Source organism: Eptesicus fuscus, chromosome 7 (assembly GCF_027574615.1).
Source record: "Eptesicus fuscus isolate TK198812 chromosome 7, DD_ASM_mEF_20220401, whole genome shotgun sequence".
Lineage (NCBI taxonomy): Eukaryota > Metazoa > Chordata > Mammalia > Chiroptera > Vespertilionidae > Eptesicus > Eptesicus fuscus.
Genome location: NC_072479.1, coordinates 79,477,871 through 79,501,789, shown reverse-complemented (window position 1 = coordinate 79,501,789; position 23,919 = coordinate 79,477,871). Strand labels below are relative to the sequence as shown.

Genomic DNA, 23,919 nt, shown 5'->3' with positions numbered 1-23,919 from the left:
TAGATATCAAACAACTCCCACCAGTTTTGTCCAATTGAAAGCTTCATTTTCTTCTCCTATTTGTACAAATACCTCCTCCCTATTCTCTAGCTCCAGCCAAGCTTCAGCTTGGGAGAATTGCAGTGGGTAGAGGATATGGGCTGCTGCTTTACTCCTCTTCTCCCTTCTCTTTTCTAATTCTAACTTCTTTTTTCAATTTATCTTTATTGTTGCAAGTATTACAGATGTTCTAGTTCTAACTTCTTTTAAATTTGGAGTAAGGAGAAAAGAGAGAAATATGACCCTGACACTTAATGTGGCAAGCAACTGCAATCTCTATCCATGATCTCTGATTTTCCATCAAGGAGCACTGTGGGTTCTCTGTCAAAGCTGGTTGTATCATGTGGGTAACTTTTGGGGAGGGAAGCCTTGTAGGACCTCCCTACCAGGAGGTCTGACTTTGACTCAACCCCTTCCTCCACACGGAGTTTATTTGAACATCTCCTTCCATGTGTTTATTGGAACCTTGAGAAACTTGCACATCCTTGCTTTGCCAAACAGTTGGGGTGCAGGAATGCAGGCTGCTCCTTTGTTATCCCTTCTCTCCATCCTGTTCTGGCATCTTCTTCCTGTTCACATAAAGCCTGGGGAAAACCAACAAACCCTGGTTCAGAGCAGAAATCCAGCCTGGGAATGGGGCACCAGTTCCCCATTCTGGCACACACGCAAGCAAATGGCTCTCTTTGAGTTTCCCTCTTCACTGGACTTCACCTGGAGAAGCGGGCAAGTGTTGAACCACTCTGTTCCTCACTAGACTGATGACTCAGGATTTTCAAACACCCCTTTCCTTCCACCCCACCTGCAAATGTATGTATACTAAGGTCCAGTAGGAGAAATAATGCTTGGTGTACCACGTCCAGCTACACCATCTCCCAGCAAGCCTTGAAGAGTTGTCTGAGCAACAGTTGTTTCTTAAAATAGAGGATACCTGTTGTTTCTTGACTGTAATCTTGAGTTTTGGTAGCCAGCTCCAGAGAAACAAGGGAAGTTCCTCTCAACATGATATGGATGCTTCCTCATCTAAAGCCATTGTCCTCTCCTATTCGTCCACTTCAGTCTTCCAGCTGCTACTCTTACGGCAAAGCTCTTAGGTTCCCAGAGCAGCTACAGGTACAGCCTCCGTTACTGCCCTCAGCCATCAGGCCCTTTGTCTAGTGCAGTGTTATGTAAGCCCTAAAAACATCTTGTCATTGTCCTACTGTACTCATTAGCCCAACAGTTTTTCTCAGGGAGAATCTCTATTAGATACTCAAACACTTGGCTGGACAAAACAACAGATGGTACATAGGCCTATTCACATGTTTAAATGAATCAAAAAGTATGTTAGTAGTAATAAAATAACAATAAATTTTAGCAGTATAAAAGAATATATCATTCCAAAATGAGCTGGATCAAATCATTTTAAATACCCTTTGGGGATTTTTTTGATCCATGAAAGAAAGCCATTTTATTACTTGTATAGCTGTTGGTGTTTTTTAAATCTGAAATAGTATACTCAGATTGATCACTCATCTAATTCGCCAGACTTGCACCCAGATGACTTTTGTTTATTCTCGGTAACTAGGTTTGCCCCCAAATATGCTCAGCAACAACATTGGGGATGTTTTAAAAATACGCTCCATATTCTAAAGGCAATGCAAATGAATGAAAACAAAAACAAAGAAAAGGAAAAAAGAAAGAATATGAAACTTGGCATACTTATTAATTTTTACCATAGCAACAAATAGCCCCAATGTTTCAGTGGATTACAACAACAAAGATTTATTTCTCACTGAGGCAGCACATGGCTTGCAGACTTGCCTGGCTCCACTGGACCCCACACAGCAATGCTCAGCCCTGCTCCACATGGTCTTTTCATTCCAGGACGGAGGGAACAGCCCCCAGCTGGAGCATGCTGTTCTCAGGGCAGAAGGCAGAAGTACCAGAGGCCAAACCAATCCCTGACAGCACATTCAAAGCATCTGCACAGACAGGGGTGTACATTTCATCCAGTCACACCCCATTGGCCAATGCAAATCACCTGACCAACTCCAACAAGGCATGGAGAGGTAGACTCTGCTGATGGGAAGGCACTGGAAGTCACCTAGCAACGAATGGGGATGTGTAGTCCTTTTCAGAGAAGAAAGCATGGAGTTGGGAATAATAATTAAACCTAAAACAGTCTGAGCACAGGGGAAACATCCTAAGTATGAACACAAGACACTACTTTCAAGGTGGTAATAAATAATACTATCCTACCTAATAAAATGGTAATATGTAAATTACCATCACTCCACTACGCCCACGATTGGGCCAGTGGGAGGCGCAGGGGGTGGGACTCGGGGTGGCCAGGGTAGCCGATTGGGCCAGCGGGACGCTGAGCTTGTGTCGCCAGTGGCAGCACGAGCTCAGCGTCTGCACCATGGCTGTGTTTCGGAACAGAAGGGGCCTTTGGGGCAGCGAGCTCACGTCCCGCCGCGGACCATCAAAAGCGGGGGAGCTGGGTGCCTGTCTGCTCCGGCACCAGGCCTTTCAGAAGCCTCCGCCGAGCCGGAGGCTTCTGAAAGGCCTGGTGCACCAGCAGACAGGCACCCAGCTCCCCCGCGATCGAAAGCGAAAGCGTGTAGGGTACCCTACACTTGCATGATTCAATCATGCACTGGGCCTCTAGTAACACATAAATATTGGAGATATAAATTATGATATAGAGATAAAATTAAGTCAGTTACATACCTTATGGGCTCCTCTCATGTATTTGTGTTGTAAAAATGAATATAATCTCTAGAGTATGAATTTCATTACTTTCTGAATTTATTCCCTTTTAATGGTTTTATATTTAAAGTTGTTATAAAATGGCTTATTGACAAATATATATTGCAAAATAACTATTGATTGTAAATTACATTTCTGCAGGTTTGGCCCATGTAATGCTTTTTAGATGCAAAATTTAACAGGAGTTTAGTGCTATATAGCTGAAAGACCAAATCAATATTCTGAGAATAAACTAGTCATAGGAAACAGTTATGCTTGCGAAGACTATAAAATGTATAACGTTTAGGGAAACATTAAATCAATCACAACTACTGAGAAACAAGAGTTGTAAAGGCTAAAGAAATATAAGCTTTTCACTTCTTTACACCCCATTGAAATCTTAAAATTAATAATTCCGTATCAAGTATTGGATTTCAGCCTTTATATGTCCCAGGGTTATAAGCAAACCTGAAGTCACATTCTAAAATCTACCTGTGTTTGAAAACTGGCCTACTGAGCCCCTCACATTGCCCCACAGAACATAGCAACAAACACAGGAAATGGGAAGGGGAGGTCCTGGTGTGACCTGAAATCACTCATCTTATTGTGTAGCTCAGTTTTCTTCTGCTCCTGGATGCTGTTATCCCTCTTCACTCACAGGAAATACACATGTGGGTAAAAATTTAGGGCAGCCCTTAAGATGTGGGCTATCGTGCTGCTGAGAATTAAAATTAAGACCTATACGGAAGAGAGTTATGCGGCGAGGAGGGCTGGGATGATGTGATTACTGTGTTCTGCCCTGCTGGTAGACTGATGAAATGAGAACTATCTGTACTTTTCCTGTAGCTCTAGCAAGCCACTCACCATGAGACCAGAAGCAGCTTTGAAAACGAGAAATGGAGAAAAACTGTAATTTCTGAGAAAAATCTCCACTTCATGCAAGCAGAGATTTGTAACTATCTTGGGTCTCTCTTGGGTCCACCATGATCCCCTTAATTTAGGTGAATACTTTCATGATATCCTAAAACAAATGTGCTTAGTCACCTGGGTTATAATTCCTTCTCTTCTTGTTTGCTGCCTCTTACACCTAAAACTGTCAAAACCTTTAATCAACTAGATTTTATCCATTTACCCTCATTTTAATGTTCTTATTACTTACAGCCTACATGGCATGTGCAAAATAGTATCAAATTGAATCATCCCTGGATCTTGCAGACAGTGGGATAAACAGGTCTCTGGCCTTTTGAGATTTACCTCACAGTTTGTAAACAACCACAATGTCTGCATCTTAAAAGCCCAATTTGTCAACATCAAATCTTTTTTAAAATATATTTTTATTGATTTCAGAGAGGAAGGGAGAAGGAGAGAGAGATAGAAACATCAATGATGTTGAGAATCAATGATCGGCTGCCTCTTGCATGCTCCCTAATGGGATCGGGCATGCAACCGTGGCATGTGGTTTGACCATGGAATTGAAATGTGACCTCCTGGTTTATAGGTCAACACTTATCCACTGAGCCATGCCGGTCAGGCTCAACATCAGTTCTTATTTGATACTTTTCAGTCCATTGACCTTAACTTATTATTTTTTTTACTTGGCATAAGCAATACTGCCTCTCTAGGTGACAACATATTTTGAAAAGGATTCTTTTAATGCTCCAGGGGGAGTGGCCAGCTGTGTTTTTACACTCTTATAAACAGAGGCAATGGGTAAAAACCACACCCTGAGGGGTCTACCGCTACCTATTGTGAAAGTAACTGACATGGAACTGCTTGACCCTCCATCCAAAACTGTATTGTCAGCTTTCTCTGCAGTTGTTTAAAATTAAAGGGCGTGTTAATTTCTCTTGCCAGTAAAAGTGACGGTGCCTCTCATATCATCTTCAAAAGTCTATGATTTCAATTCTGCAATGTGTGAAAACAGACTCTTCACAAACTCGGGTAAAAAGCTGAGGAGTTAGAACGAGATCTCACTTGGGGAGCATGCCATCTCGCAGGGATGCAGGGTTTGAAGAGACATATTCTACTAGCAAAATAATCACAAGGGCATACACTGAGTTTTCTTCACTTTTATATTTTTTTAGAACCCAGTCACATATTCTCTCTGCAAATCTCCCTGCTTTGTTTTACTTTGAGCAAGGAATCAAACTGATTTTTTCCTCCTTGAATGAGCTGCTCGTGAGAGAAGCAAATGCATTTCAAATACATTAAGAATTAAGAATATTATCAATAAAAATTATATAGTCCGGGCAGTTCCTATGATCCTAACCTAAATAAATAACTTTTCTTTAATTATGTTAGTAAAACGTTGACTTCTATGCAGAATAACTTTGTCTTTTAAGCACACATATAGCAGTTGGGTGGTGATAGAGTTGTATTTATTTATTAGAACAAGTTAATAATATCTTTAAATACAAGGTACTCAGTATTCAAAGTGAATAAAAATTCTGGCAAGGATTGCTATAGAAATACTCTACCAATCAGCTCCCTGTCTCACTGACACTCAAGTAAAGTATAAAATTGTATATCACCAGAGTCCTCAAAATACTATGTGAACCTGAGCGGTAGACAATTCTACATACAATGTTTGAAGTTTTACTTGTGCAAGCTTGCATTTGCAGCTTTCCAATTCACACTCAAGCAACACTCATTTTCTTAGAGCCTCCAAAAAATGACATGATTCACTTATTATATTTCTGACAGTTCAAAATATCACTAAAGGGGTGAGCAGGTAAGTTTTTGTATTGTCTACTATTATTCTTAAATTCTCAGATGACATGATATTGTACATAGGACACCCTAAAGACTCCACCAAAAAGCTACTAGATTTAATAAGTGAATTTGATATTGTAGCAGGATACAAAATTAACACCCAGAAACCCATGTCATGTTTATATACCAATAATGAATTCTCAGAAAGAGAAACTAAAAAAAAAAAAAAAAATCCCATTTACTGTTGCAACAACAACAAAAAATTAAGATACTTAGGAATAAACTTAACCAAGGAGATAAAAGTACAGGATGATGAAAAAAGAGGTAGAGAAAGATATAAACAAGTGGAAAAATACACCATATTCATGGATTGGTAGAATTAACATCATTAAAATGTCCATGCTACCCAATGCAATCTATAGATTCAATGCAATTCCTATTCAATTACCAATGGCATATTTCACAGATCCAGAACAAATACTCCAAAAATGTATATGGAACCAAAAAAGATCCCAAATAGCTGCAGCAATTTGAGAAAGAAGGCAAAGTTAGAGGTATCACAATACCAGATATCAAGTTATACTACAAAGCCATTATAATTAAAACATCCTGGTACTGGCACAAGAATAGGCATATATATCAATGGAACAAAATAGATCAGATACCCCAGATATCAACCCAAGCCATTATGTTCCATTAATATTTGACAAAGTAGTCAAGAGCATATATGGAGTCAAGACAGTCTCTTTGAAGAATGTTGTTGGGAAAATTGGACAGATATATGAAAAACAATGAAACCAGACCACCATCTTACACCACACACAAGAATAAAATCAAATTTATAAAAGACTTAAATGTAAGATGTGAAACCATAAAAATCCTAGAAGAAACTATAGGTAGCAAAATCTCAGACATCTTTCATAGCAATATGTTTGCAGCTACATCTCCAAGGGCAAAGAAAACTAAGGAGAAAATAAACAAATGGGACTATATGAAAATAAAAAGTTTCTGTACAGCAAAAGAAATCATCAGCAAAATGAAAAGGGAGCCCACTGTAAAAGAGAACATATTGGACAATGCTAAATCTGATAAAAGGTTATATCCAAGATATATAATCCAAGATATATAAGAAATTCATACAAATTAACAAAAGGAAGACAAACAATCCAATTTAAAAATTGGCAAAGGACCTTAAAAGACACTTCTCCAAAGGGGATATACAGATGGCCAAGATACATATGAAAAACTACTCAGTCACTGATCATCAGAGAGATGCAAATTAAAATGACAATGAGGTATCACCTTATACCTGTCAGAATGGCTACCATCAACAAATTAACAAATGGCAAGTGCTGGCGAGGATGTGGAGAAAAGGGAACCCTAGTACACTGCTGTTGGGAATGCAGACTGGTGCAGCCATTATAGAAAACAGTTTGGAGTTTCCTCAAAAAATTAAATATGGAACTTCCATTTGACCCAGTGATCCCACTTCTAGGAATTTATCCTAAGAAACATAAAACACCAATCAGAAAGAGTATATGCACCTCTATGTTCATAGCAGCGTAATTTACAATAGCTAAGATCTGGAAAAAACCCAAGTGCCCATCAGTAGATAAGTGGATAAAAAAACTGTAGTTCATTTACACCACAGAATACTATGCAGCAGTAAAAAGGAAGGATATCTTACCCTTTGAGACAGCATGAAGGGACCTAGAGAGTATTATGCTAAGTGAAATAAGCCAGTCAGAGAAAAGCAAGTATCACTTGATCTCACTCATATGTGGAATCTAATGAACAAAATAAACTGTTGAAAAACATAGACCCAGAGACATAGAAGCATGGAACAGACTGTCAAATCTCAGAGAGAAGGCAGGAGTGGGTGGGTGGATGGGTGGGAAGAAATCAACCAAAGAACTTGTATGTATATACGCATAACCCATGGACATGTGTGGTGATAATAGTGTGGTGAAGGCCTGGGCCAGGGAGCAGATGTGGGCTAGAAGGGATCAATGGGGGTAAAAGGGGACATGTGTAATACTTTCAACAATAAAGATTAAAAAGAAAAAGAAAATACATCTTTAGCCCCTGAATTTTTTCTTTAATGCTTTCCAGAAGTAAATAAGAAATTTTATTCCACTCGAAGTTTATATTTCCTTTGGAAAAGTACAAAAGATGTTAAAAGATAAATTGTATTCATAACAATGACAAGGAAGCAAGACTTACCTAAAATAAATAAATAAGAAGACGCAGCCCTGACTGAGTGGCTCAGTTGGTTGGAGAGTAGTCCAGTACATCTAAAGGGGATGGGTTCGATTCCTGGTCAGGGCTCATACCTAGGCTGCAGGGCACGAATGGGAAGCAACTGATTGAAAATGATCTCACATTGATGATCCTCTTTCACTTTCTCACTCTCTCTCTAAAAGTTAATAAGGGCATGTCCTTGGGTGAGGATTTTAAAAAATGCAGACTCATTCAATTAATTTTTTCAACATAAATGTGTAGTAACAGAAAATGCAGAACAAAAGAAGTAATGTATTTGTTAGAGTCTCTGTAACATGTGGACATAGGTGCAAAATTAGGAATGCAGAATAAAACTCATCTATGTATGTTTTTGCTGCTATGCGTTAATCCTTTTTATTTTCAGTATTCCATTCTCACAATAATTTTCTTCTGGTTCCTTGAATGCTAATTATTTTTCAGGGGAGGAGAAGACTAGAGACCAGTTAAGATGAAAAAAATCAATCAGACAGAAGTTAGTATTTAAAGGAATGAATCTTTTTTTTTTCTATTTCTGTGTTTTAGAGCACGATATAAAGTAAAATGTAAGCATATTAAAATTAGTTTCAAGGTAATAAAAATTGTCACATGGCAGACAGAGAATTCAAATATTTGTCACTGCTCCATTATCTAGCAAAGTATTCTTAACTTTTTTGTGTTCTGTGCTTCCTGAGTCTGTGGTGTGAGCAGAATACCAGGTAGTGACAGAAGCTGTCTGGGGGATGCTGTGAGATACAGATTAATTCATGTTTTTTCGCTGAATAGTTATACATTGTGCTAAGCCTAGTCAAATGCATTGGCTCAGTCTATGTTCTAAACAGTTCTGTAGAGGAGGAGTTATTGCTTTATTTTACATTTAAAAATAAAATCTCAGCCTTTTTAAATAATTGGCCTAAGTTACATTTTTAACATTTAAATTCTTTATTGTTGAAAGTATTACATGTGTCTCCTTTTTCACCCCATTGACCTCTCCCCAGCTGCTCCCACCCCCCCCCCAGCACATGCCCTCACCCCGCTACTGTCTGTGTCCATTGTTTATGCGTATTTGCATGCATACAAATCCTTTGGTTGATCTTACTCCCCTCATATCCCCCCTTCCCCTGCCTTCCCTCTGAGGTTTGACAGTCGGTTCGATGTTACTTTTTTTTTTTTTTCGATGTTACTTTTAAGTTGTAGGTCTGGGACTTGAATACAGAAATGCCAGAAAACAAAAACCATGATCTTGCCTTTATAGTATCTTCCGCCAAGTAATCAATATGACAGTTTGGAGACATTATCTTTTCTATTTTTAAAATTATATTTTATTGAATGCCATTTTATTTTATTGTTTACATTTTCATTGAATTTATCAGGGTGACATTGGTTAATAAAATTATGTAGGTCTCAGGTGTACAATTCTATAATACATCATCTGTATATTGCATTGTGTGTTCACCACCCCAAGTCAAAATAAACGAACAAACAAAATAGGAACAGACTCATAGATACAGAGAACAGACTGACAGCTGTCAGAGGGGAAGAGGGTTTGGGGGCTGGGTGAAAAAGGCAAAGGGATTAAGCAAAGAAAAAAAACAAAACCTTAGACACAGACAACAATATGGTAATTCCTAGAGGGAAAGATGGGGTGGAGGGAGATAAAAGAGGGTAAAGGGGGTATTAATGGTAATGAAAGGAGACATTATCTTTTGAAGAAAAGCAGAAAAGGGTGGGGATTGATTGTTAAGTTGCAGTATAATACAGTCACTTATAAATATTATTTCTAAAATTATTTATTCATATTTGAATAAGTAAAAAAATATGTTATTAAGGTAACTATTTGTTATAGAATTAAGAAGCCTGAAAGAAGAAAAAGTGCATTGTGAATTGAAATGAGAAAATGCAGGTCTCATTAATTCTTCACTTTTGGAATCTCATTAGCTATCAGGTGGACCTTGATGACTGTCAACAAATAAACAACATTTCTCCCATTCTGGGTTCTTAAACGCCCAAAGCCAGTAAATACAGATTTGTCTGAAATGCACTTGTTTTTCCTTCTGGAGGTAGTTAAAAAATCACCTTTAGATACAAGAATTCTTTTTCTCTCTTTCCTTCAGGCTGCTAAAGGATGCACAGAATGAAGCTTATTTTAAAAGCTGGTATCAGAAGCTGTTGGCAGCTCTCCAATTCTGTGCAGGAAAAGCCTTGAGTGATGAGTTTTCCAAGGAGATGAAACTTATCGAAATTCTGGGAGGCATTGGAGGAAAAGTCAAGTCTGCCAGTGAACTTCAAAGACAGGTTTGTTGAGAAATCAATCTTCATGTAGTGAAGTATTTTTTTAATCTTTAGTTCAATTAAGTTATAATTTCATAGCTTGGAAAACACATTCCTTGACTATACTTAGACATAAGACAAAAATTAATTGTTTTTTGTTGATTTATTTATTTATTTAGAGAGAGAGAGAGATTCTTGTTTGTGCACTTACTGGAGGTCGAATCTTGGTGTATCAGGATGATGCTCTAACCAACTGAGCTACCTGGCCAAGACCTACAAATCAATTGCTTTAATCAAGGGGTTTTTTTGTGTTTGTGGTTTTTTCTTCTTTCATTTTACTATCCTAAAGTTAATGGTAATGTCTATCACCAGAAAATGGCTTTTTAAATTTTTATATTGATTGATTTTAGAGAGAGAGGAAAGGAGAAAAGGAGAAACATTGATTTGTTGTTCCACTTATTTATGTATTCATTGATTAATTCTTGTATGTGCTCTGACCAGGGATCAAACCCACAACCTTGGAGTATCAGGGTGATGCTCTAACCAACTGACATACCCAGCCAGGTCCAAGATGTGGCTGTTTTATCTAAGTGGCCATATAGCAATACAAAGAGTACCTGATAAGAAGAGGCCAACTTAAAGGCAGTTTGTCTTTCTCTTCTGACTGGCTTATTTCATTTAGCATAGTCTCCAGGTCATATATCACATGATCTCACATATATGTGGAATCTAATGAACACAATAAACTGATGAATAAAATAGAACCAGAGGCATGGAAACATGGAACAGACTGACGAATCTCAGAGGGAAGGGGGGTGGGGTAAGAAGAGATTAACCAAAGAATTTATATGCATACCAGAGGCCCAGTGCATGGAATTCGTGCACAGGTAGGGTCCCTAGGCCTGGCCGGCGATCAGGGCCGATCAGGTTCTCCACCTCCCGACATCCCCACCTCCTTCTTCTCTCACTCCCTCAGCACCCCGGTCACCACCACTGGTTGCCCACCATGTTCTGTGCTTCCCCCTGGTGGTCAGCACACATCATAGTGAGCAATCGAATTCCTGGTCTCCCGATCGAACTCCTGAGGGGACAATTTGCATATTATCCTTTTACTATATAGGATATGCATTGCCCATGAACACAGACAATAGGGGGTGAAGGCCTGGGGTGGGGTGGAAACTGTGTGGTGGGGGTCAAGGGGAAAAAGGGAGGACAGCTGTATTACTCTCAACAATAAAAATTTAAATAAATAAATAAATAAAGGCAATTTAATTAAAAAAGACCAAATGAAGCAACTTCCTTAAAATGGCAACGCAACTTAGACTTGTGGGAAATTACATGAGGGGACTTTTTAGGGTACCTTTGTCTAGCAGTGTTGCCTAAGACCATCGGAAAACACAGATATTTACATTACAATTCATAACAGTAGCAAAATTACAGTTATGAAGTAGCAACGAAAATAATTTTATGGTTGGGGATCACCACAACATGAGGAACTGTATTAAAGGGTCGCGGCATTAGAAAGGTTGAGAAGCACTGGTCTAAGGTATTAAATCTAGGTCTAGATCTTTCTAAAATTGCACCAATCAAGGTCACATTTTTAAAGACTTTTACCAAAACAAATACAATTATTTAAATGAGAAACCAATAGTGGTGTGGAATGTAATACTTTACAGTAAGATCCAGGATAGTCAAAATATTGTGCCTCTTCTAAAACTGATTATAATGATGGACTTGGCTATTCTTTTTCTTAATCTAATGGAGAAACACTTGCTCATTTTAATTATCTGCATCACTACTCCCCTTCAGTGACATAGACCATTAAGTAGGTTCCCCTAAGTTCAACATTCTAGATGCAGGGGGATAGTAATTGTAATGAGAACATCATTCAATAAAATTTAAGTAATAAAATTCATTGTAATAAGAACATCACTCAATAAAAATTAAGTACTTACTACAGACTAAGAGTTAAGGATAGAAAGATGACTTAAACACAAGTCTTGACCTCAAGGAAGATCATAGTTTCTCTCTACCCCTGGTTTAAAATCAACAAGAATTTTCAACAAAATGATATGAAAATAATAATAGGTACAATGTCCCAGAATTTTTTCCCAGCCCAAAGTTTTTTGTGTTGTTTTTTTTTGTTTGTTTGTTTGTTTGTTTTCTGGAATTCACTAATTTGGTATAATAACAGAAACTATGCAACTTTACCTACCTAAGAAATAATAGAAAATAAAAAGCATGCACATGGAATTTATTTTTATATGGGAGACCTATAAATTCTGCTTACACAGAAGAGCCTTAAGGCACATAATATGATGAACAATGAAAAAAAAATGATTCATCCATATTACTGTGGACTCATTAATTATTTTCTAGAGATAAACAAAAAAGTGGAAAGAAGGACAATAAATTGTTATTAAAATTTATAAAATTTGTATGTAGGTTTGGTCATTATTATATTTTTAAATCCCTTACATATTTAAGATGCACACTATAGTTGAATAATTCTGGTGTCTTTTTTGACCATTTGCATAATGTTCTAGAGTTATATTGACATTATTCTCTCAAATAAATGTATTTATTTTCTCTTGTCTGGCCGATTTTATGATAACATCTTTTCACATGAAAATAGGGAAAGAAAAAGAAAGATGGGAGAAGCACTTATAATTTTTCATACTTTAAGTTACTCTTTGTTAGTATTTTATTTATTTATTTATTTACTAGAGGCCCAGTGCATGATTGAATCATGCACATGTAGGGTCCCCTACACGCTTTCGCTTTCTATCGCAGTGGAGCTGGGTGCCTGCCCGCTGGTGCACCAGGCAGGCACCCAGCTCCCCTGCTTTTGATGGTTCGAGGGTGCCCCTTCTGTTCCGCAGCACAGAGGCCCCTTCTGTTCCGCAGCACAGCCATGGCACAGACACTGAGCTTGCGCCGCTGCTGGCGACGCGAGCTCAGCATCCCGCCAGCCCAATTGGCTACCCCAGCCACCCCGAGTCCCACCCCCTGCGCCTCCCTCTGGCCCAATTGTGGGCGTAGTGGAGTGATGGTAATTTACATATTACCATTTTATTAGGTAGGATAGAGGCCTGGTACAGGGGTGGGGGCCAGCTGGTTTGCCCTGAAGGGTGTCCCTGATCAGGGTGGAGTTCCCTTGGGGTGAGGGGCGGCCTGAGTGAGGGGCCTGTGGTGGTTTGCAGGCTGGCCACACCTCCTGGCAACCCAAGCAGAGGCCCAGGTATCTGGAATTTATTTTCCTTCTACAATTGAAACTTTGTAGCCTGGAGCAGAGCCAAGCCTGGGGCTCCCTCCATGGCGGCAGCCATTTCTGTTGGGGTTATAATTGAAACTTTGTTGCCTTAAGCTGGTGGGCCCGGCCAGGGTGTGCGGAAAGCTTTGCTTCCCCTGTTGCCGGTGGCAACCCTGGCCTGCTCTCTCAAGCTCCACTCTGCCGCCATTTCTGTTTGAATTTGTTTACCTTCTATAACTGAAACTTTGTAGCTTGAGTGGAGGCTTAGGCCGGCAACGGCTGGCAGAAAGCTTATTTCCCTCTGTTGCCTGGGAAACCTTGCTCTCTGTGGCTGTAGCCATCTTGGATGGGTTAATTTGCATACTCGCTCTGATTGGATGGTGGATGTGGCTTGTGGGTGTGTCAGAGGTATGGTCAATTTGCATATTTGTCTATTATTAGGTAGGATTTATTTATTTATTTATTTATTTATTTATTTATTTATCTATTTATCTTCACCCGAGGAAATTTTTTCATTGATTTTTAGATAGTGTGAGAGGGAGAGTGAGAGGCAGAGAGAAATATCAATGTGAAAGAAACACATTGATTGGTTGCCTCCTGCACACACCCTGACCAGGGCCAGGGAACTTGCAACCAAGGTACGTGGCCTTGACTGCAATCAATCTGGAACCCTTCAGCTAGGGCTGTTTGTTAGTTTTTTAAAAGCACTCATTAAACCTAACTATATGAAATGATGATACTTTAATTAAATGAAGAGAGCAGAGATTTCCTTACATTATATTCTTCTGGCAAATCTAGGCATAGATAAGACAATGGATGACAGACAGAAAGAGTGCTGTGGTGGAATTTTGCTTCATTTCTCCACCTTGCTCTTCTGGGTTCTTGGAGTAGTAGATTCTATTATTTGCAATGAGCCAGGAGAAAGAGCTAAGGAACTCTTAAAAGTTAATTCAGAGTAATTAATATGATATCCTCATTTTTAGAATTGTGCTTAAAACATTTTCAAAAGTAACCTGAAAGGAACTTTCTTAATTTTGAATTATTATTATTATTTTATTTTTAATTATTGTTGTTTCCCCCCTCTTTTGGTCAGGGGTTACACAATTCTAAAATTGTGATCTGTGGTGTCAGATCTTCCACAGGTACTATGGAAGAGCATTGTGGAAGGAGGTGAATCAAGTACCAGAAATATACTCATTGCTATTTAATAAAGTAGACAGATTGCTGTTTCTGATAATTATCAATTGTCAGCAATTATAATTTTTTTGTCATTATTGCTGGTAATATATGTGAACTTATTCTAAGATGTACTCTTATTATTAAGTGTAAATCTTGAGAAATACAAACTAAGATTTTAGAAAATAATCAGAAATGAATTATATGAATAATTACTTAAAGCTGGGACTGGAAATCAGTGGGCCACAGGTCAAGTCCAATCCATTATGTTTTGTTTGAACAGAATAGTATTTCATTTTGGTTTTGCTTTTAATTGAATGTAAAGTACTTTAAAAGGGACATACACTCATTAATTCCCCATTCCCATTGTCTTTAGCCTGCTGCTTTCTCAAATGTGGCTATATCACCTACCAGACCCTAAAGCATTCAAGTGTGCAACCTCTGAATTAAAGAGTTTATTTAATCAATACAAAAAAAATTACAACTTGAAGAAAAAGTCAAGTTCTTTACAGTTTCTAAAATGCTTTTCTTTATGATTTTTCACAGGATGTGCTGAAGAAAGAGATTGGCAGACTACAAGAATTCTTTCAGTCTATACATACCTGTCACCTTCCTCTGAACCCTGCTCTCTGTATAAAGGGGATTGATCACAAGGTAAGTTGAGTATTTTTGTTCTGTATTGTTTAGTTCACTGTATGTTTTTGAAATGGTGAATATAATTTATAAAATCTTATTGCAGTTATTTTTCCTCAGTGAAGAAATAAAGATATTAATCTCGGAATTGATTTCTCCATTTATTCAAAATGGTTGATTTGGTGACTCCATGCAGGCAGAGTTTAATTTCATGCTTATTTAGATTACGTGCATACCCATGTCTAGTACACTAATATATCATTAGCTACAACATCTCCATTTTGATTCAATTTAAAATTCATTGGTGCTCATGAGTCAGTGTGCCATATAATGTATTTTGTGATTTTACCAATGCCTGGAAAGTCTTTCCTGGTGTTATCACACTCACAAACACCTTCTCTTTCCCAACCTCTGCCAGCCACCCTTCTCTGACTTGGAGTCATCCTTTATCCCTTGTTCTCCAAGAGCTTTATTATTCTCCTTCTCAAAAGCCCAAGAGTAGAAGACACTAATAGAGAGGAGGATTGATAAGTGAGGTTGAGAAGTGAAGTAGTCAAACTATCATGCATGCACAATAAATGTTACTTAAGTTATAAGAAGATCAAGAAAACATATCCAATAAGTAGGGGGGGGAATAGACCATTATTAGTATAAATATAAACAGGTTTGCTAAAAGCTTGATACTCTCACCTTTATAACTTTGCTGTTACAAAGACACCCTGCAAACTTTCCTAATATGCTTCATAAACATATTTTAAAAAATAACAAAATTAGGAATCAATTCCATAAGTTGAGATATGTATATCTAATCATACTAAAATCTAAATTATTGCCAATTTTTAAAAAATTGTGTAACTTTTTAATCATTAGCAGTGAATCTGATTAATTCTGAGATATGTGGAAACTCAGCATTTCAAAGACATATGTTAAATTCAAAAGAACAATATGGATCACTGAATTCAGATGTTGTTTTTTTTTGTTTATGCTTTCTGGGTTTATTGTTATTAAGGAATAGGCAATTTTTTAATTAAAATTACATATGAGTTTTGGCTTACGCATTTGGGAATGTGGGGTGCTAGCTCTAACAGGTGCCTGCTGTGACTATCCAGGTAAGCTGGCCAGACCTGGGGTCACCAGCCCAGGAGTCACCACACCTAGTGCTGTGACTGGTACCACACTCCCCTGCAATAACCTGCAACCACCAGTACTTTCCCTGAGACTGGAAGGGCCCCCAAGTAGAGCTATTCCTTTGTCTCATTTGCTCTGACCGGCTGTGACTTGTATAAGGCTGCTGCACGTGTGCATTCAACAACGAACAGGACAAATGTGCCAGGTGATGCTGTCACCTATAGAGCATTTTTAGTCTGTCCTTGGGTCTTGCTGAAAAATAAGGGGGTCTGAAGGGACATACATCACATCCGGAGGTGCAATAAACTTGGCAAAGTTAACAATTGGAGCCCACATCTGATTGGCCATCAGAGGATCCATACTGGAAAGAGTCTCTATGAGTATGGTAAGACCTTCAAACAGACCTGTCAGCCAATGCTTCATCTGAGAATCCACTGGTAGAACAAGCTGTATGAATACAGGGAGTGTCATTCTTATTCCCATCTCATTAAATATCAGAGACTCCATGCTTAAGAGAAGCCTCATAAACGTGATGGATTTGTAAAAGCCTTCACTTCGAGCCCCCTACTCATTGACTATCAGGAACCCATACTGGAGAACAACCTCTGAATGTAATGAGTGCAGGAGGCCTCTACTCAAAGTAAAAGCCTTTTCCAACATCAGGCACTTCTCAAGTGAGAAACTTTACAGTTGAAATGAGTAGGGAAAGCTTTCTGTTCCAATGGAAACCTTATCAACCATTACAGAATCCACACTTGGAAGAAGCTTATGAGTTTAATGAACATAGTAAGGCCTCCAGTGAGAATAAATATCTTATTTGGCATCAGAGCCTCCGCACTGGGGAACAAGCCCATAAATGTAGGCAGTGTAGAAAAGCCTTCAATCAGAACTCTCAACTTGTCGACAATGAGAAAATTCATAGCAGAGAGAGAAAAAAAATTGAATGCAGTCTGGCAAGGCATCCAGTCTGAGTAAATGTCTCATTTTATGCCACAGACCTCACACAAGCACAAAGCCTTACCTTCAGCCTCCCTTTGCCCTTTGTCTCTCTTCCATGGACTTGGAATGCCCAAGAATTGAATGAGTGGTATTTGAAATCCATTGATCTAGACTCATTTCTGGCCTAATACAGGCTTTCCTAATTTAACACCATGACAGAAAGTCATGTTTCCTGATTGACGTATTTTTGCAGCAAGAATTCATTACATACCAAACAGCAACCCCACCTCATTACTGTAAAACTCAAACTGATTCAGCAAGCAAGGATTTCTGTTTGCTCTAGGAGTAGGTGAGATTTATGTTGATAGGTTAAGAAATAGATCCTTTCCTCTCAGCTTCTACCAATTTCAGATTTCTCAGAAATAATGATATTCAAAACAGATCCTTCAGCATGTATTTTTAAAAATTTTTTTAAATATATTTTTATTGATTTAGGAGAAAAGGGGAGAGGGAGAGATAGAAACATCAATGATGAGAGAGAATCATTGATTGGCTGCCTCCTGCACATCCCCCACTGGGGATCAAACCTGCAACCCAGGCATGTGCCCTGATGGGGAATTGAACTGTGACCTCCTGGTTTGTAGGTTGATGCCCAATCACTGAGCCACGCTGTCTGGGACCTTCAGCATGTATTGATGTCATATTTTAACTGAGTTGATAAATTGAACATATCAAGTTATTTTCCTTTCTTTAGTATTGATTGTACTCTTCACTATCAATATGAACTCTCTAACAGCCTAAACACACACAGCCTTTTAACACTCAAACAATTGTGAGAATATACAAGGAGAATAAGCAATAACGAAAGCATAATGGAAAGTAGTCAATATAGTAAATTGAATATAGAAATGCAAAATGCAATTGAAAGAAATGAAAAAAGGAAATATATGTTGTACTCTTATTTGTAATTGTAAGAAAATATCTATATATATATATAAAAGCCTAAGCGACTGAACAATTGGTCGACTGATCACTATGATGCGCTCTGACCACCAGGGGGCAGATGCACAATGCAGGAGCTGGCCCCCTGGTGGTCAGCACGCTCCCACAGCCAACTTCCCGCGGCTGCCAACCCTGGCCCTGATGGCCCCAATGGCCCCGATCAGGTCTGCTGGCCAACCTCCTGCAGCCCAATCGGCCCCGATCACCAGGCCAGGCCGAGGGACCCCACCCATGTACAAAGTCATGCACCAGGCCTCTAGTTCATTAATAAAAAGAGAAAAAGGATGCATTAATTTTTTTTACCTACATAATTAGTGACTGGCACAGTAAAAGGTATTTTATATCCATTAGCTCATATATCTATTATAAATATGGTGAGGTAGGCATTGTTATCACCATTTTATAATGGGATACAAACAATTTAGTAACTTACCCAAAGTCTTACAGCTAATAAATCATAGAGTCCAAATTTGAAATCTACAGCTCTATATTCATTTTCTTAATATGCTGCAGAGCAGACATAATTAAAAGGAATTAATTTTTTAAATAACAATTTTACCTTTTAGATATTAGCCAACTAGCATAAACACAATACCTACATACTATACTACTTCATTTATTTAAATCCCCAACATAGCACCACTGTTTTGTTAGAAAAAAAATGTAGTTGAAGATTTATGACCTGCCAAAAAGCTGGCTTTTCATTTTCCAAGTAAAGGTTTTGGTTGGTAAAACTAAAGTTGCTTGTTTTTTTAAAAAAAATAAATAAGTTTCTTTGTTCCAAAGTGTAAAAATTATTCATATGTGTTCTATTTGTTCAAATAAATTCTGCAAGGTGCCATGATTTCCGGGAATATGTTCTTTTTGCTTTATTTTGGTCACAGTTTTTCTCTTCTCCTCTTGTAGGCATGTTCATATTTCACATCTAATGCGTTGCCATTGAAGATTACTTTCATCAATGCTAATCCAATGGGCAAAAATATCAGCATCATTTTTAAGGTACAGTAACTCCTAAAACATCAAATTGATTACATTGGTAGAAATATTGATATATTGCTCACAAGAAAATTACTGGTGCTATTTTCTGCTGGCAACAACACAAAAGATTCCAGTTATTTTTGATTTTGCATTTTTTACAGAATTATAGTACATGCCAAACTATGATTGGCAATAAATCAAACATTACTGGCTTAAAGTCCATGAACCTTCAGTGCAAAATTTATGAAAATATGTTCCAATAAGCAAAATTATACAATCACTTTTGAGTAACACAGAAACTGGAATGTGTGGTGAGCCCCAAAGGCGAGAGCTTTTTTTTGGCCTAAATACTAAATTAGAATCAAAATTACCTGTAACTCAAATAATATAAATTAATTTAACATAAAATTATTATATGCAAGCATTTGCTTATTTTAGTAATTTGCTTAATTTAGTAATATCTGAGTGATATTTTTGGTGGATTCTGACTATATTTGAAGATAGTAGGACATCCAGTTTTTTCCTTTGAACTGTGTAACTTCAAGCAATAATGGTTCAATGACACTGCATATTTGCTGAAGAAAAAAAAAAACACTGGACTCTCATCTTGGCATATTTTTCTGCATGTAATTTAGAAAGCATTTTCAAAATAAAAATTATTAATAGTTTAAAAGCATAGAACTATTGTTTCCCTTTGGACATATTCCATTTCTTTCACCAATGCTTGAAAACCTCCCCTTTATCATTTCTTATTTTTTATCAAAGACCATTTACTCTGAAAACTTTTCAACTGCCCTCATAATAAGAGAAGCCAATGACTCAGAGTCTGATGAATCATATGTGTATGTTTATCCTCATAGTCGAGAAGCTCTTGGTATTCCGTTTATCAGTGCATAAATTTATGACATACCAAATAATGTTCCACTTAACTCTCTCCTGGCTGAGTTTGAAATTTGGATAAACATTTATTCAGCCTTTCTTCACTAGACTTTGAATCTAAGATATTGCACATGGATAATAAATTGAAAGATTATCAGAGAACAACATTCCAAGCAGCTTCTAATTTGATGGCTGAAGCTTCTGTAATCACTTAAAGGAAAGTTCTCATTCTCTTTGATCTTCCATCAGAAACACAAGGTACTGTGAGAGGTAATAAAATAATTGAAATCACTCTAAATTGGCTAAAAATGTATTCAAGGAAAGAAATGACATATATTACATTTGAAAGCTTTTAATGGCAGTCATAGAGAAATCCAAAGTCTATCATTTTGTTTTGAACAGGCTGGAGATGATCTTCGCCAGGATATGCTTGTTCTGCAGATTGTCCAAATGATGGACAATATTTGGCTGCAGGAGGGCCTGGATATGCAAATGATCATTTATAGATGTCTATCCACAGGAAAAGGCCAAGGTCAGTACAGACTAGATAATGGGAAGACTTACATCATTTCTGTCATGCATTTACTGGTAAAATGCCACCAAACTTTCACAGCGCTCATTTTAGACTATAAACTTTAAAATCCAAAGAACTATACATACTTGTTCTTTTTAAACAAGAATTATTTTCAAAAATTATAAAGTTTAGACTATAAACTTTAAAATCCAAAGAACTATACATACTTGTTCTTTTTAAACAAGAATTATTTTCAAAAATTATAAGCCAATAAAAATTATATTATTTTTAAAAAATTATAAAAATTTATTACATAAAGCATAATGTCCTTTTAGATATTAATGAGAACCTTGACAACCCAAATGTTAACGGTGATATTCTTTTGTGTGTCTTTAAGATTAGTTCATTAATAACTAACTCTTATCTTTTCTCTTTTTCCAAGATAATAGAAAGGCCTATTAATTCAAAAAAATAACAATTGTCACCTATTGATGCAAAATTTGAAAAGTTGCAAATGCTTAAAGGAGTTCTAAAAGTTCTAAATACATTGTAAACCTGAACTTAATTTCTAAAAGACTTTCAAGTAAAATGTAAATAATATCAACAGTCAAAGGTGACCATACATGCAAACTTTTAACATACTTCAGCATTTCTTTTCCCTTATAAAATCTAAGCCATTATTGTGGAAATGTACCTACATTTATACATATTACCAATGAAAATAATGTTAGTGGTCCACTCAAATTATTACCAAAACATTAGAGGTAAAAATTGTATTTAATTACAATCATGCTGAATTTAATATATATATATATATATATATATATATATATATATATATATATATATATTTATATTTATATTTATATATTTATATATATATATATATATACACACACACATATATATTTAAGATATCTTTTTGACAAGTGGTCATTGCCATTTAGAATTTCATTAAAATAATTGGTATGAATTATAGCAGATACCTCTGCATGAACAAAGGTATAAAAATACCATAGAACTAGAAAAGGGACCTAGAACCATGTAGTCATTATTTTTTCATTCAAGCAGAGATACAATTTAAACCTCTCATCACAAAAGAAGACCTTTCACTGCCTGCCTCTCCAGTTCCTGACATTCCACCACTAGGCTCAGTACCCCAAACAATTGTGATTTGAGATTTTAGAAGCCAGGCATGGAAGTACCTTCTAGTTAGCTTAACTTGCAACTTGAATTTCAGTATGACTCTATTGTCATGCTACCCAATAGGGCTATTGTTTCCATGCCAACTGTCCCACCCCTGGATCCTTTCTGAAGCTCTAGTTCCTAAAAGAGTCTTTTTATCATTGTAATTTAATGTAATTAATTGTAATTTAATTACAATCATGCTGAATTATATATATAAATATATATATATATATATATATATATATATATATATATTTATATATTTATATATATATATATATATACACACACACACATATATATTTAAGATATCTTTTTGACAAGTGGTACTCAAGTTTTGGTGATTGAAAAAGCTGCTCTAATGTTTCTTATGCACCCCTTTTTGAGAGCCACTGCCTTTATGATACCACCTTGAAAAGTTTTGTTCTTAAGAACCTTGCTACTGAAAGTATGACCCATGAACCAGCAGCATTGACATCACCTGGGGACTTGTTAGAAATGCAGGATCTCAGGCCCCACCCCTTTCTACTGAATCAGAACTTACATTTTTGCAAGATCCCTGAGTGACATATACGTGCATTAAAATTTGAGCAATGCTGCATTAAAGGACTGTAAGAATGGAACCACGCATATTACTCAATTTGCACAAGATTATGTTAGAAGTATTTAAAAGGTGTATGATATGTACTAGCTTAAAATGTGTAAAATGTAATTTATGGTTTTAATTAATAGGCAGAATTTAACCATCATGATTGTTATAAATTGGGTACAAGGTTTTCTGAGTAGTTAGCAAAGCAAGGCTTATGATAAATGACTTGGGATTTAGCAAAGATTAACTCCCTGAAGACAAATGTGGCCTGAAAAGTAACTGATATTGCGATAGCCCATATCCAAAGGGTGTAATGATCTAAGTCCTAATTTTGGGCATGATCAGATGTGAGGCTGCAACAAAACACTTGGGAACCAGGTAGAGGTAACTTTCCTTTAGGAAGTGTTACATGGAGGGTTTGGGAAAATTAGGAGGGAAATTTTCAGGATTAGAAAGAGAAATCGCCTCTAATTTTGTCACTACTAAATGTAATGCTTTATATTTGCTATCTCACTTAAATACCCATGAGAAAACCTACACACGAGCCAATTACTAGTGAAGGAGGAGGTAGAGGTGTTATATTAAGAATGTGCCCAGGATCCAGGATTTATCTCTGGGGTGTTATTTCTCTTTCTTTTCATTATTTACTAGAGGCCCGTTGCATGAAGAGATTCGTGCACTAGGCCTTCCTTCCCTTGGCTTCCAGCACCGGTTTTCCTCTGGCACCAGACACCCAGGCCTTCACTAGGCCAGAGTCTGCCGTCTTCGTCTTTGCTGCAGACTCCAGAGCCTGCAGTCTTGTCTTCACTGGGGCACTGCGCTCCTGTAGATCCCTTCGCCCTCCCCCTCATAGCAGGCGTCCTACCCCACCTAGAGCAGCTGGGCGGCCGCCATCTTTGGCCTTCTAATTTGCATACTCACTCTGATTGGCTGTGGGGAGGGGGAAGGTACAGTCAATTTACATGTTTGTCTATTATTAGGTAAGATTTATTTATTTGGCATATAGGTTTCATAGGTTATATTTGCAACATTCAATTCCCACTCCCCATGTTTAAGTTTCTTTCTGATCCAGCGATGTAGGTGCCTAATGGTCACAGCTGGGCTATTGGATATTAAGAGAAATTAAGGCTGCAAGCAGCAGCCACTGGCTAAATCCAGCCCAGGGAAGTGTTTCATTTACCAGCACTGTGATCTACTTGTTTGTTGTTGTTTAATTAAATTTTTTAAGGTAGACCATGAAACAGTCAATTTTAAAAACCACCATCTCTCTTTTCATACTAGTATACTTACATTTGTATACCTGGTCCTTTTGGGAATTTGGGTTTGCAACTCTTGCAATTGTCAAGATGGTATAAGTCATTCTGTACTTTAATTTCTTTCCATGACTTTATTTACAGAACTGTACATTGTAGGTTGTTTTGAGGACATTAGTCCCAGGAAAGTCTTAAATACTGGGTTTAAACTGCTGTTCTGAACAGAATAAAAATCAGTGGGTTTGAAAATATATGCATTTCAATAACCTTATGAAAACAATGAAAAAGAAGCCTTGATGTATATGGCCAATGGAGCAAAGGTCCTGTTGAAGTTAAATCAGTATACGCTCCCTTTAAAAAAATTATTATCGCCCAGCCA

At 37.2% G+C, this 23,919-nt stretch overlaps 1 protein-coding gene across 2 annotated transcripts in view; it reads left to right on the top strand.

Moving 5' to 3' along the window:
- PIK3C2G (phosphatidylinositol-4-phosphate 3-kinase catalytic subunit type 2 gamma) overlaps positions 1-23,919 on the top strand; it is a 262,489-nt gene that overhangs the window by 147,804 nt on the left and 90,766 nt on the right. For both annotated transcript variants that reach the window (XM_054719240.1, XM_008140463.3), the window contains 4 exons: positions 9,852-10,032; positions 14,984-15,091; positions 19,046-19,138; positions 20,399-20,528. In XM_054719240.1, the coding sequence (XP_054575215.1) occupies positions 9,852-10,032; positions 14,984-15,091; positions 19,046-19,138; positions 20,399-20,528 (512 nt within the window). The remainder of the gene's footprint in view (positions 1-9,851; positions 10,033-14,983; positions 15,092-19,045; positions 19,139-20,398; positions 20,529-23,919) is intronic.